The sequence below is a fragment of the Protopterus annectens genome, chromosome 7.part0 (assembly GCF_019279795.1).
Source record: "Protopterus annectens isolate FY-2018-M chromosome 7.part0, PAN1.0, whole genome shotgun sequence".
NCBI lineage: Eukaryota > Metazoa > Chordata > Ceratodontiformes > Protopteridae > Protopterus > Protopterus annectens.
Genome location: NC_056739.1, coordinates 1,989,792,054 through 1,989,806,445, shown reverse-complemented (window position 1 = coordinate 1,989,806,445; position 14,392 = coordinate 1,989,792,054). Strand labels below are relative to the sequence as shown.

General features: G+C 42.3%; 1 protein-coding gene across 1 annotated transcript in view; it reads left to right on the top strand.

Annotated features, from left to right (window-relative positions):
• Positions 1 to 14,392, top strand: part of RPN1 (ribophorin I) — a 937,203-nt gene that overhangs the window by 666,035 nt on the left and 256,776 nt on the right. Inside the window, exon 8 of the mRNA XM_044078412.1 lies at positions 13,236 to 13,355. Within this exon, the coding sequence (XP_043934347.1) occupies positions 13,236 to 13,355 (120 nt within the window). The remainder of the gene's footprint in view (positions 1 to 13,235; positions 13,356 to 14,392) is intronic.

The following is a 14,392-nucleotide window of genomic DNA, read 5'->3' as shown; positions in this document are numbered from 1 at the left end:
CAGTCATTACACTTGGGTTATCCTGCTGGCAGGCTACCCGCAGTCGGCCTGAATTCCAAAGTCCTGGTCCGGCATCGGTTGCTGTCACCTCTTCCCTGACGTCAGTGCGCCAGGGGTATAAAAGATGCAGCCGACGCCATTTTCTTCAGTCTTTCTTGCCGCGCCGTGCCCGAAGCAAAAGCAGTTCGCAAGTGCCGGTCGGCCAACTCCTGAGATTTTCGAAATCGAATTTCAGATCCGAAGTCTTCATTAAAGCTAAGTACCCCGTTGGGGAAACTTTTTTCTTGCTCCAGACCGATGTCAGAAAAAGTTAACAATTGTATTTCTTGTGGGAAGCAAATACCTCATAAGGATTTTCATTCTTACTGTATTCCTTGCCTAGGCCCTGACCACAACGTTGCTAGCTGTCGGTTTTGTGCTAGATTTAACCAACGCACTATTAAGCGTCTGTACGATTTTGCCTTTTGTTACTTTGGCCTAAGATTTAATTATATAATGCCGTTGGAACAGCCAACGACTGGAGTTTATAAAAAGTGCAAGGAAAAGGACAGGCATCCGAGGTCCAAAACTGACGATGAGGCCTCCGCTAGGCCAGTCGCTGGTTCGCCGGTTCTCAGTGAGGTGCTTTCACAGCCCCTGACGCTCGCTACCTCAGAGCCACAGGCCGCTTCCGACTCCCACGTGGAGCCAACTAGGCCTCTGGATACTCAAGGTATTGGACACTCGGAAACTATTCCCTCAGATGGGTCCGGAGCCGCTGAGCAGGCATCGGCTTCCGAGGGTGTTTTCAGACCTACACAGTTGTATGTCCAGCCAACCTCAGCTTCAAAGAGTAAAACAGCTTGAAAGACGAAGAAACAAGTACAGCATTCTCCTGGGTAGACTTCCATGCCTAAGAAACAGATGCTTAAAATGGCCGAAGACCTAATTACTTTGATCAGGGGTTCCCATCCCCCTCCTGATAAGAGGCCTAGGCAAGAGACAGAATATGACTCTTCTGATCAGGTTTCCATTTCCTCTGATTCCTCTACTGAACAGGGATACTCTCTTTCTCCCTTTGAGGATTCTGATGCTGAAGAATCTATTCCTTCAGCTTCTCCTCCTGAGGATTATTCTTTTGGGGAAAGTCTGCATACCATGATGGAGCATTTTCACTGGGAGAGCCAAGATTACTCAGAATCCAAGAAAAGGCTCAGAGACTTTCTTTTACTACCTCAGCACAGACCTCTTGCTATTCCACCTGTTCTAGACATTGTAGATGTATTTTCAGAGTCTGGCCTGTCTCTTGACTCTTTATCCCCTGCACCTGTTAAGCCAGACAGATACTACAGAGTTCCAGATTCTCATAAATTTCTATATAAAAACCCTGCTGCTGACCCAGAAACTATATCTCAGGGTCCCAAAGGGGTCAAGGCTTCCACTGCAAAAAACCCTGTCCCCTCTGATAGGGATTCTAGGGCACTGGACAGATGGGGGATAAAAATTGACACTTCTGCTACCTTGGCTGTAAGGGCTTTAAATTGTCAGTTTCATATGCTTAAATATCAGCAATACTTAATGTCACTGCTAAAACAGAAAATGTTGACAAATTCTGAATGTTCTGAAAACAAGGAAATGCAGGCTTTATTGCATGCAGCTGAACAAGTGGGAAAGCATACTTTGCAATGTGGTTTTGATTCACTGGAGGACTCTTGCAGGGCCGCTGTTACGGGTTCTGTCATTAGAAGGCATGCTTGGTTAAAGGAACAGAATCTGCCTGATCATGTTAAAGCAAACTTATTGGATGCTCCATTACAGCATGATACTTTGTTTGGTGTTAAGGCAGAAGAGGTGTTGAAGAAAATGGAGGATAAAGTGAAATCTATGCAGACAGTTAAGGATTTCTTACAGGTACAGCCACCCAGATTTAGCAGGAACTGGCCTTCTAAGAATTGGTCCTTTCCAGTGTCAGACAGGCCACAAAGAGGCAGATACAGGCACCCTAGAGGCAGATCCCAGCCCCAAGGGTCGTACAGGCCTAAACAATGGGGTGCGTCTACCTCCAAAAGCGGAGAAGACAAATCACAACCATATAGGAAACAGTCCCAATGACTTTCCTCTGCCAATGCCAAGCACTTATCTTTTGGCAGCGCCCTTAGGGGGAAAACTAGCACTTTTTTCACAAAATTGGCACATGATCACCCAGGACAAATGGGTCTTGAATATAGTGTCTCAGGGCTATAGGTTCCACTTTCACACCCTTCCAAAGACAAAAGGTATGCCAGACCTGCCACACAATCAATGGGCAGAGGCACAAAAGCAAGTTTCATCCCTCATGGACATGAGGGCTATTCAGCGAGTACCACAGCAAGAGCAGGGTCAAGGATTTTACTCAAGACTTTTCCTGGTACCCAGAAAGGACAAAGCCTGGAGACCAATACTGGACCTGTCTATTTTAAACACTTTTCTGGACGTTCCAAAATTCAAAATGTTGACTCTGCAGCAGCTTCTGCCCATGCTGGGCAAGAAGGCTTGGCTTGTAACTTTGGACCTCAGAGGCATACCTGCATGTCCCAGTCAGACAATCTTGCAGAAGATACCTCAGATTCATAGCTGGCTCAATGCACTACCAATTCTCTTCCCTGCCCTTTGGCTTATCTACTGCGCCCAGGGTCTTCACAAAATGCCTGGCACCAGTAATTGCATTTTGCAGACAAAGATGAATCCAAATATATCCTTACTTGGACGACTTCCTTATTCAAGCAGAGAACAAGGACATTCTACTGAAGCATCTGACATTTGTAAAAAGATTACTAATTTGCCTAGGGTACATAGTAAATGAAAAGAAATCAAAACTGGTACCGTCTCAAGAGATAATATTCCTGGGTGCAAGCTTAAATGCAACTGCCCAGATGGCTTATCTCACGCTAGACAAACAAAGGTAACTGACTTCTTACTTTGAAATGTTGGCAACAAAGACCCAGTTATCTACAAGAAAAATTCTGCCGGCTGTGGGCTTCATGGCATCCTGCATTCTGCTAATTCCATATGCAAGACTGCATATGAGGAAACTACAATGGTATCTAAAAAGTGTTTGGACTCAGCATTGCCACAGCCTGGAAACATTAATTACCATCATTCCCTGCCTGTAACAGGAGTTTTGATGGTGGGCACAGGCCTGTCACCACAACAAGGGACAGCCATTCACTTTACCCAGAGCCAGGCAGACACTAACAACAGATGCATCAGATTATGCCTGGGGGGGCCCACATGGCAGGAAGATGTATTCAGGGCACATGGCCCGCAAGCCAAATGCATTTTCATATCAATCAAAAAGAGATGCTAGCTGTACAGAATGCCCTGACAACCTTCAAGGATTTACTTCATCCAGGGCAACTGCTGATAAAGCCGGACAATTCTACAGTCATGTGGTGCATAAACAAGCAGGGAGGCACACATTCCTACCCCCTCTGCAGACAAGCCATGACTTTATGGAACACAGCATTGACTTATCAAGTACACCTGCAAGCACAATTCCTGCCAGGAAAGACAAATACTCTGGCAGATGAACTAAGCAGAAACCTCATGGATCCTCACGAGTGGAAACTAGATCCACAAATCTTCAGCATGGTAACAAGGAAATGGGGATGCCCAGACATAGATCTATTTGCCTCCCCTCACAACTGCCAACTACAGAGATTCTGCATAAGGACTTATCACAAACAAGCATGGAAAGTGGATGCTCTATCATTCAGCTGGAAAACCCGTACAGTATATGCCTTTCCTCCACTGCCTCTCCTCTCCAAGGTACTCCTAAAGGTCAGACAAGAGAAGCCAAAAATGATACTGATTGCCCCAGACTGGCCACGCCAGCACTGGTACCCAATCCTAAAGAGCTTGTCTCAAGGCCCAGCCTGGACATTGCCTCAAATTCCTCATTTACTGGCCCAACAAAACAATCAGATCCTGCACAGCCAACTCAGAACCCTAAATCTGGCTTCATGGCGGATAATGTAACCATTCAGAACACACCTCTCTCTAAAGCAGTTATGGATGTTATTTTGGAGGCCAGGAGGCCCAGCACCAGAAAATCTTATGCAGAAAAATGGAAGAGATTCTGTGCTTGGAACCAGGCACAAGGAATTGACACGCTTGTACCAAATATTCCTCAGATTTTACAATACCTAACTGAGATGCTGGACAAAGGCCTATCCTTCTCATCAATTAAGATTCGGCCTTTGCCATTTCAGCTCATTACAATACAGACCCACCTATTTTTTCACATCCACTGCTAAGGCAGTACCTCAGAGGGGCCAAAAACATAAGACCTCCAAGGAGAGTGCCAGTACCTGCATGGGACCTCAATTTTGTCTTGGAAAAGCTCACACTGCCTCCTTTTGAGCCAACTAATACAGCTGAGATAAAATACTTATCATGGAAAACAGCTCTGCTCCTAGCAATAACTTCAGCAAGAAGAGTCTCAGAGTTACAGGCACTAATGGCTGTGGAACCTTTTATTATTTTCCATCCGGACAGGATTTCTCTGAGGACAAACCCAACATTTATGCCTAAGGTTAGTGTCCAGTGTGGCTCTTAAACCATTCATTTGCCTACCTTTTATCCTAACCCACAGAATAAGGAGGAGAGACTTCTGCATTCTTTGGACATATTAAAACAGCTACGCTTCTACTTGGACAAAACTAAAGCTTTCAGAAAGACTGAGCAACTCTTAGTGGCATATGCTGCAGGATCGCAAGGAAAAGCTATTTCAAAGCAAACTATTTCAAAATGGATAGGCCACTGCATTCGTTTCTGATATTCACAACATGGCAAATCAGTGCCTAAGGGCATTAGGCCACATTCAACCAGAGCAGCAGCCACTTTAGCAGCCTTCCTCAGAGGTGTACCAACCAAGGACATTTTGGAAGCTGCAACTTGGACTTCAGTGCACACTTTTACAAAGCACTACCACTTGCCTCTTTACTCTAAATCCAGAGCAGGCTTTGCCACTGCAGTTCTGCAGGGCCTCATAGCCACTCCTAAATCTATTTAGGCCCAGCCACCCAACCTCCGCTTTGGGATTCAACCCAAGTGTAATGACTGCAACAGTGAAACACGATGAACATAGTACAGTTGTGAACCTACCATAAATGTAGATGTTCGAGTGTATTCACTGTTGTAGTCCAGCGTACCCTCCCACCATCCCCCTTTCATTGCTGGGACTTCTATTCTATACAACCTATGTGGTGTATTTGCTTGTAGATGAAGGTAATGTTTATGTTAGTGCATGCTTTTTTATGAGCAGAATATTTAGCCTACCCTTTTGGGGGCACCTGACATCTGGGGCAAGAAGAACTGAAGAAAATGGCGTTGGCTGCATCTTTTATACCCCTGGCGCACTGACGTCAGGGAAGAGGCGACAGCAACCGACGCCGGACCAGGACTTTGGAATTCCGGCCGACTGCGGGTAGCCTGCCAGCAGGATAACCCAAGTGTAATGACTGCAACAGTGAATACACTCGAACATCTACATTTATGGCAGGTACACAACTGTACTTTCTTACTATCAGCAGCAACTGTTAGGAAAGGTTTTGCTACTTGGGTTGAAATTTGAAACGTTTGTAAATATGACAAGAAGCTGCAGTAAATGTCTTCAACTGCATAAAAATAAAATTCATGCAGTTAAATGAGCATTATTTCATGTGTGTTTGTTAATGCATCTTTCCTAAAAGAAAAGCTGCAAAACAACTTTTGACACTATGCGAAAGTCGCAACTGCGAGAATGTGGTTGCAATAATACATAAGTACCCTATGGAGTGATTAGCATTAGAATGTGTTTTGACAGCATATCTTTCTTTCTTGATGTGTAGATGAGGCTTTTAGTATTGCACAGTTGCTGTGGATTTCCATAGTGTTCTGTTCTTGTTTGTCAAGTCATGTCAATATACAGAGGGAGTAGTTGCTATTTCTGTAGGTCATCATCCTGTCTTTGTATTCCATATTTTGTGGGAATGTGCAAGTCAAGTACCTGAATGCTTTGTCCTACTCCTTTGAGTGGGCAACAGAAAGGTTTCGTGAAACCATTTAAACCTATGGGCTGTTAACAAGCTTTGTCTTGTAGTCCTAGGAATAATTAAGACTCCATTTGTGTGACCAGTTGCCATAATGGTCAAGGTCTTCACCTCCTGTGTACAAGGTAAAAGGTTCGAACCTGACCTCTGGCCAAATGCCTTTTTAGAGTTTGCATGTTCTCCCTGTGTCTGTGTGGGGCTGCTCCACCTTCGAAAAACATGCTGAGTGTTTCCATCTCAAACTTACCAATGAATGGAGCTGTAGGTAGCAGCACAGACTCAACATGGTGCCATGTGGGGGAAGAGTTGTACAGATTAACCACTTTGGGCATCTACTGTGGTGTGCAGTATCCTCAAGGTAGGAGAACACGTATCAGACTGTGCGCTGTGGCAGGGCAAGCCACTTGATGGTGTAAAATATGACTCTAGGCGATTCAGTCATGTTGACTAATGTTGCCAGAAATGGGCATGGGTAGTTGCGTGTGATAAGTGGGTTGTGGACTTTGCCTACTCCGACTTACGTCAGGGACCCCTGCTAATGGTGGGGGAGGGTACATGTGCCCCTACTGGCCAGTGTGTGCTGGCCGGTATCTAGTTGCCTATCCTAGTAGCCAACACATGGTTCAGAAAGAGAGACTGTCACAAGAACACATGCAAGAGTGACCAGCATGCAACTCAGGTGGACTTCCTCCGGCACTGGCGCAGAATCAGTGATTGCAAAGTCATCCCTAGTGAAACAGTCCACAGCATGAACCACTGCTTGCCACAGTTAGCTGCAAGCAGTGGTCAGAGAAGGCTCTAAGGGCAACAGAGACCAAGCTGAAGACCTGGTAGTGGATGGGAAAGAAAGTACAAGAGTTTAAGGAATTACTCAGGGCTCTCGCACCCCAAGAAGAGGAGGAAATAGGTGGAGTTTAAGAATGGCAGCACCTCAAAACAGCATATGTGAAGACTGTACAGCAGATATGTGGCTGAGCCAGGTATGGAAATAAGGTACATAAGGAAAGCTGATGGAATGCAGAAGTCCAGGAAGTCATCAACGGAAAGGATTGCAGGAAAAAGTGGTAAGCAGAAAAGACCCACCCCGCTAGGAAGGAGTACTGGTTGGCTAACAAGGAGGATAAGAAAAGAGTTGATATGGCAAAGAACAGGGCATTGGAGGCACTCTGCCAGCTTCTGGAAAGTGGCTCAGTAGGTGGCATGAAGAAACTGCATCACGTTGTAAGGCAAAGACAGAAAGATAAAGAAGATAGTCAGACACCCTTCATAAAGGATACCAGCAACAATCTCCTCACCAGTCCACAGGATATCAAAGGCAGATGGAAGGAGTATTTCCAGCATCTTCTGAATAAAAAAAAAAACACAAAAGCTGTACTGCCTGGAAACAGCCTATGGTGAGAGAAGAGCCCACCCTAGAAGAAGCAAGCTCAGTTGAGGTCACAGCAGTTATGATAAAGATCCTGGATGAGATAGGGGAGAAATGGCTCCTGAGGCTAGTCCTAGCAATGCAGAGAGAAAGACGTATCCCAGATGACTGGAGCATAAGCATACTCATGCCAGTGTACAAGAAAAAAGGGGACATCTACAACAGAGGCATCAAACTCCTATCACATTGCATGTTAGTTCTGGAGAGGGTGATTGATAAACGGGTACTCACAGTAGTAGAATGTAAGATGGGAAATGAGCAGTTCGGATTTAGATCAGGATGCAGCACAACTGGCCTGAAGTTTGTAGTGAGACAGATAGTTGAAAAGAAGATGGAGATGAGGAAAAGTCCAACTGGGCATTCCTAGACTTGGAGAAGGAATATGACAAGGTCCAAAGAAAGGTGATTTGAGCAGTGCTGCGGTGGTTTGAAGTCTCAAAAACATTGATAGAATTAGTGCTGGCTTATGTGCAAGGACCCAATGAGTCAAGTGCGAACAATGTTCAGCCTTACAGAGGGGTTCCCAGTGGGAGTGGGTGTGCAAAAGGGTTCAGCTATGAGTCCACTGCTGTTCATACTGGTAATGGACTTCATTAGCAAACAGATCGGAGGAGACAGAACAACAAAGTTGCAAATGATGTGGCATTACAGGCAGACCCTGAGCAAGAACTTCAACAAAGGATAGAGGAATAGAATGCAAAACTGAGGGCACATGGGATGAATCTGCAGTGGATATAAAGTGTACACACCCCTGTTAAAATGTCAGGTTTTTGTGATATGAAAAATGAGACTATAATAAATAATTTCAAAAGTTTTCCCACCTTTAATGTGACCTATAACCTGTACAATTCAAACAAATCTGTTAGGGGAAAAATTATATAAAAAAAAAATGTACATGTATTCTCCATATGTCTGGACAGTGAGATAGGGCTGCAAGACAGAAGCTTTTTCTTACACAGAAAAACATCCATGCCCAGCTAAAATTTGCAGAACAGTACATCAGGTCTCCCAAAAGCATGTGGGAAAATGTGTTATGGTCTGATGAGACCAAGGTTGAACTTTCTGGCTACAAATCCAAAAGGGATGTTTAGCTCATAAGCAACACTTTGCATCACCAAAAGAAGACCATCCCCACTGTGAAGCATGGTGGTGGCAGTATCATGCTTTGGGACTGCTTTTCTTCAGCTGGAACTGGGGCTTTAGTCAAGGTGGAGGGAATTATGAACAATTCCAAATACCAGCCATTTTTGGCCCAAAACCTTCAGGTGTCTGCTAGAAAGCTGAAGATGAAGAGGAATTTCACCTTTCAACATGACAGTGACCCCAGGCATACATCTAAATCAACAAAAGAATAGCTTCATCAGTAGAAAATTTAAATTTTGGAATGGCCCAGCCAGAGCCCAGACCTAAATCCAATAGAAAATCTGTGGGGTAACCTGAAGAGGGCTGTGCACAAGAGATGCCCTCTCAGTCTGACAGATTTGGAGCACTTTTTCAAGGAAGAGTGGGTAAATATTGCCAAGTCAAGATGTGCCATGCTGATAGACTCCTACCCAAGAAGACTGAATGTTGTAGTTAAATCAAAAGGTGCTTCAACAAAGTATTAGTTTAAGGGTGTACACACTTATGCAACCAGCTTATTGCACGTTTTTATATTTTTCTCCTAACAGATTTGTTTGTTTTTCAATTGAATTGTACAGGTTATAGGTCACATTAAAGGAGAGAAAAGATTTGAAATGATTTTTTGTGGTCTTTTTTTTTTTTTTTATCACAGAAACCTGGCATTTTAACAAGGGTGTGTACACTTTTTATATCCACTGTAAGCACAGACAAAAGAGTGGTGGCGGTGGTTCTTTCGGCTTTTCCCAGTTAGGGGTCGCCAGAGCGGAACTCCGGTCCGCTAATGATTGGCAGTAGATTTTTTACTGGTGCTGAGGTTCCAGCTCGACCCCCAAACTTCAGTGAAGGCATGCCCATTCTTCGCATATCTTTTGAACGCCACTCGACCGCGGGGAGGACATGCAGACTCCACACAGAAGATGCTCTAGCCGAGAAATGAACGGGAGAACCTCTTGCTGTGAGGCAACAACACCACTGCTGCACCACCGCAGCTTTGATATAGACAAAAGAGTGGTAATGGCAGCAAATTGGGGAAATTGGAAGAAGCTGAGAACTGAGATGGAAGAGAAGATAGTGGAACAGGTAAATAGCTTCAAGTATCTGGGATGGGTGGTTGAGGAGAAAGGAAATCTTAATGAAGAGGTCAAAGGTAGAATTAGAAGGGCTGCAGCCAACTGGCATGGATTCTCAGGTGTAGTCTGTGACAGGAGAATACCAAAGAAGCTGAAAAGTATAGTGTACAAGGCAGTGGTTCAACCATTTGTACTGTATGGTACAGAAACCTTGGCAGTAGAGGCAGAGCCGATGAAGGAGCTGAGGATGATGGAAATGAAGTGCTTGTGAAGGGTGTTAGGATGCACACTGTGGGACAGACGAAGAAATGAGGACAGAAGAGCAGAAGCCAAAGTAGCTCCAGTTGCAGAAAAGATCAAAGAACAGATTATGGTGGTTTGGATATAAGCAGAAGACAATCTGGTGAGGAAGATTTGGGACAGTCAGGAAGAAGGTAAGAAGAAATGAGGATGTCCAGCAAAGAGGTGGATGGATTGTGTGAAAGAAGATCTGCGACAGTCAGGCACGAGTGTTTATGAAGGCAGGAGTGTGGCATTGACTCTAGAGATATGGCGACAGTTAACATGATACCTTGACCCCTTGTAGAAAATGCAGAAAAAGGGGGCTGATGATGGTGATGATGATGATGATTGTGTACTAGGTCACTTGATCAGGCAGGCCCCTGAAAACAGGTACTCAAGCCTGTTGGGTTTATCCAGGAAACATTCAACCAGTAAATAAAGGTCTTGCTCAGCTTAAGATAGCTTACCCTGTATTTGGCTGCTTTCTCATGATGTTAGTCTTGATTGTTAAAGAAGTCTTTTTTCAAACGTAGACTATAATTTCTATTTTTTTCCCTTAGTCGTATCAGTCACATGAAATCAATAGAATTTATTATGTCAGCTTATTTGAGAACATTTGTCTTTCTGATTCTCATAGGGCTTGACTTTCTTTTTGTGCTTTACTCACTGGTTACTTTTTTGTTTATTGAGGTGGGTTTCTTTGGGAGGGTGCTGATGGTTGTCTGGAGACAAGGTCCACGTGAAGTACATTAGAGTGGTGCAGCCAGATATTTTAGGCCACCTTTTATCTTGCAGACTGGGGAGAGAGCCTTATTTCAGAATTGGCCCAGCAGTGTGCAACTTTTAACTGTCTTATGACTGTCTCTAAATATCATCCAAAAGAAGCTCACTCCGGATAAAAAACACAAACCACTTTTATAGTCTGTCTATGCTGTCTCTAAACATGCAGTTTTTTAAAGTCATTAATGCAGAGTGCAGTCTCATAGAGCACAAAACTTTACTCCCTTCAGAGCTACTAGGAATGCTGAACCAAAATGAACAAGATTGAATTATTGTCTAGAGTAATGTTTCTTGATGAGCAGTTTGACTGATCTTTTTGAGTCAAGCACAGCAAAGGTCTGCAGAAGCGATGCAGATGTATTCTTTACTTTATAAACTGTTATCGCATGTGCAAAAAGTCAAGTGGTGTAATTTGAGGGAGGGATAAATAAAAAAAAAATAAAAAGCAAAATGTAAGTCAAAAGTGATCTATTTCATCTCCTCAAAAACATACCTAATTCTGTTGTCTGCACTACATGCAGTTTTGTGTTATCTGTGGTTCAGAAACACTTCATCCACAGTCTAAATACTTAGAGATGTAAGTACAGCAGCTACTTGTAAAGATGCCATATGTTGTGTTTGAGTGGCTAGTGCTGGTTCTGCATTCTGTTTGGTCAACAAAACTGGCAGCAGTTAGCTGCATGTGGTCTCATCTACTTTATTGATGTACTTTTATTACTCAGGACCACCTGCCCTCTAGCTCCCCCCCCCCAAACATCTGTACTGGCAAGGAATTTTTTTCCGTATATTTACATTATATTATAACATTACTAATGTGGAAAGAGCTCTGATAGTAATTTTATGCATTTTATTTGCAAAGTAAGATGATAGCATGGTTATGCCCCCTTACAGGAAGTAGAGCAGCAGTAGAATTAAAGATAATAGAAGAAACTGGGATGTAATGTTCTATTATAGCAGTACATGCAATATGACATATTTGTATTAATATTTCTTTGGTAAAAAGAAACTGAAATGAATGCCAGGCACCATGGTACAAATAAAGGTGTCTGAAAGCAGCACTGGATTTAAGACTTCTGGCTGTAGGAAGATAAAGATTTGTACATTTGTGTACTGTATTGGTTATAAACGCTTGCACATTTTTGGGAGTAATTTGTTTTAATAAGTTTGTTGTATATGGTCTCAAATGTAGTAGTCAGCAAGATGTTGAGCATGCAATTAAAGTACACCAGCCTGCAGTGGTTTATGTGAGCAGAACTAAATATAATGTTTGTTTATAGTTAATTTTCCACCTTTCTGTCAATATCTGCGTACTCAGGCATGGAGTAAAGCTGGCTGAGGTATCATTTTAAAGCTAGCATGTAGATGGACAGCTTTACCACTAGTAGTAAATGTCTGACTTGTGTGGTTCCTGAGTGTCACTTTCCAGAGCTACAGAGAAAATGCACAATATTTGCTGGTCTTGTTAGTTATAAATCAGAATTTTTTTGGGATATCAGCCCTAGTACATTGAGAATTAGTGTGCATGCTGAATTTTACGATTACAGTTATTGTATGCATGTTACAGTGCTGCATGTGAACATTTATTTCAGGGGTTTTTAGAAAAAGGATTTTTCTGATAAACCGCTCAAGATGCACCACTGCCCATATGGATGAAGTTAACAGCCAGTATTCTTGAGTCCCTGTAGAGTGAATAACTAGGAGATGCTTGACACCTTATTTGTTTACAAGTAGTAGTCTGTGTTACCCATTGCTTGGTCAAAAGCCATGTTATATTTGTAAGAAAAAAAATTTTCTCAGAATTTATGGTGGTGTTTGGTCTGGTCTGAGTATGATAACTTTTACATTGCTTGTGGCAAGTCTGTGGTTAAGAAAGGAATATTGTGAGTGGTCCACCTATCTGCTAAACGTAGAATTACGATAGATGATGTGGATGTTGGAGATGATCACTTTAACAGTGAGACAGAGATAAACTTTTCTAGCACATACTTCCATTTGCCCATGTTCCCACATTCTGTTGTTTATGGTTTAGCCTCCTTGCACACTAGATTTTATATGTCTTTTTTTTTACTTTTTATAATGTTAAATAAGATATTCATGTTATGTGCTGATTGTCTACTCACCTGCCAGAAAATCAATAAGTGCATTGTATACTGGTGTGCTTGTGCGCGTGCGTGTGTGCGCGTGCGTGCGCGTGTGTGTGCGCGTGTGTGAGTGTGTGTGTGTGTGTGTGTGTGTGTGTGTCCGTGCACGCACAGAGCATGATATTAGATTACATGAGCGCTCGTACACAGGGATAAGCTCCTTAAAAGTCAGTTGATGTAATGGTGATCCCAGCAAAGAAAGCTTCTAAGTAGCACATGCAGCAGTAGTTGGTCTCTAAAGTGTGCTTTCTTGAGAATTGTCCCCTTGATTCCTAGGTATGTATTTGGAGCAAAGAAGCTAAACTTGCCACTTTTTATTTCATTAAACAGACTGATGTTTTGCTCTGTTTCTTTGTTTTTAAAGCTGCATTACACATTTAATAAGATTCTGATGCTTCAGGAGCCTCTATTGGTCGTTGGTGCATTCTATATTCTGTTTTTCACAGTCATTCTGTACGTGAGGCTGGATTTTTCCATTACAAAGGTAAGAATTCATTCTTTCTTTTCTGTGGTGTGAGTGAATTTGTGTGTTTTTGATGGTGAGCTTGACTAAACTTTGCAAAAGTTTTAGTCTCAGTGGATGAAATGCAGACAGAGATGGTATAAATGAAATAAAAGAACCATTTACTAAAATGAGAAATTTAAAATAAATGCAGAAGTAACTGTAAATTTTTGGAAAGCTAGGTGGATAAAACATTGGCACAGATGCTATAAAGAAAAAAAATAATCAGCTGTTGAAGTTTTGAATAATTGTTGGATGTTGTTTCAGTATTCTGACAGTTATACAGGAACAGGGAAAACTGGTAAATGGTGTTAATGTTTGTGCATTGTACTGTGGACTTTTGGAAGGTGGATGAGTTGATTATCATCATTACAAGTTATGCACAGAGAGAGAGAGATGAGAGCAAAGCCTGGTTATGTCTTCCCTCAAGGTTAGAAGACTAGATTATATGAAATATTGGAAGAAGAAAAAAAAATTTAAAAACACAAATTAAGAAAAAGAGGGACTTTGTTATTTTTTTTTTTTTTTTTTTTATTCTTTTTGTCTGAAACTTGTGTGAGGCCACATTTTAGGGAGACTACTTAGAATAGTTCTGTTATACAATGAGGTATTGATGACAGCCATGCAATTCATTTCCTCAGTGACCTCCAACTAGTACATAACGAAATTACCACTGGATGTGCTGGATAACTAATGGCCTTTTTAATATTGACCATTTGTATAGGCAATATCAGCATGAAAATAAATCTCATCTTGTATCCATGACTAGCTGATTTATTTGATGACAGAGAGGCAGGGCAAACAAGGAAAAAAAAAAAAATGAAAAGACTGCATCATGGTTGTGGTTGTTTAAAAGTAACTTTAAAGTATAGTATGGATTATGTGATCAGTTATAATATATATACACAATACAATAAACAACACACAAAAAAAACTGTGCCTTGAAGCTCAAAAATAATCTTTTTTGTTACATTGTGTTATTTTGTGCTGCATGAAAGCATCCAAATCATTCTGTTTCA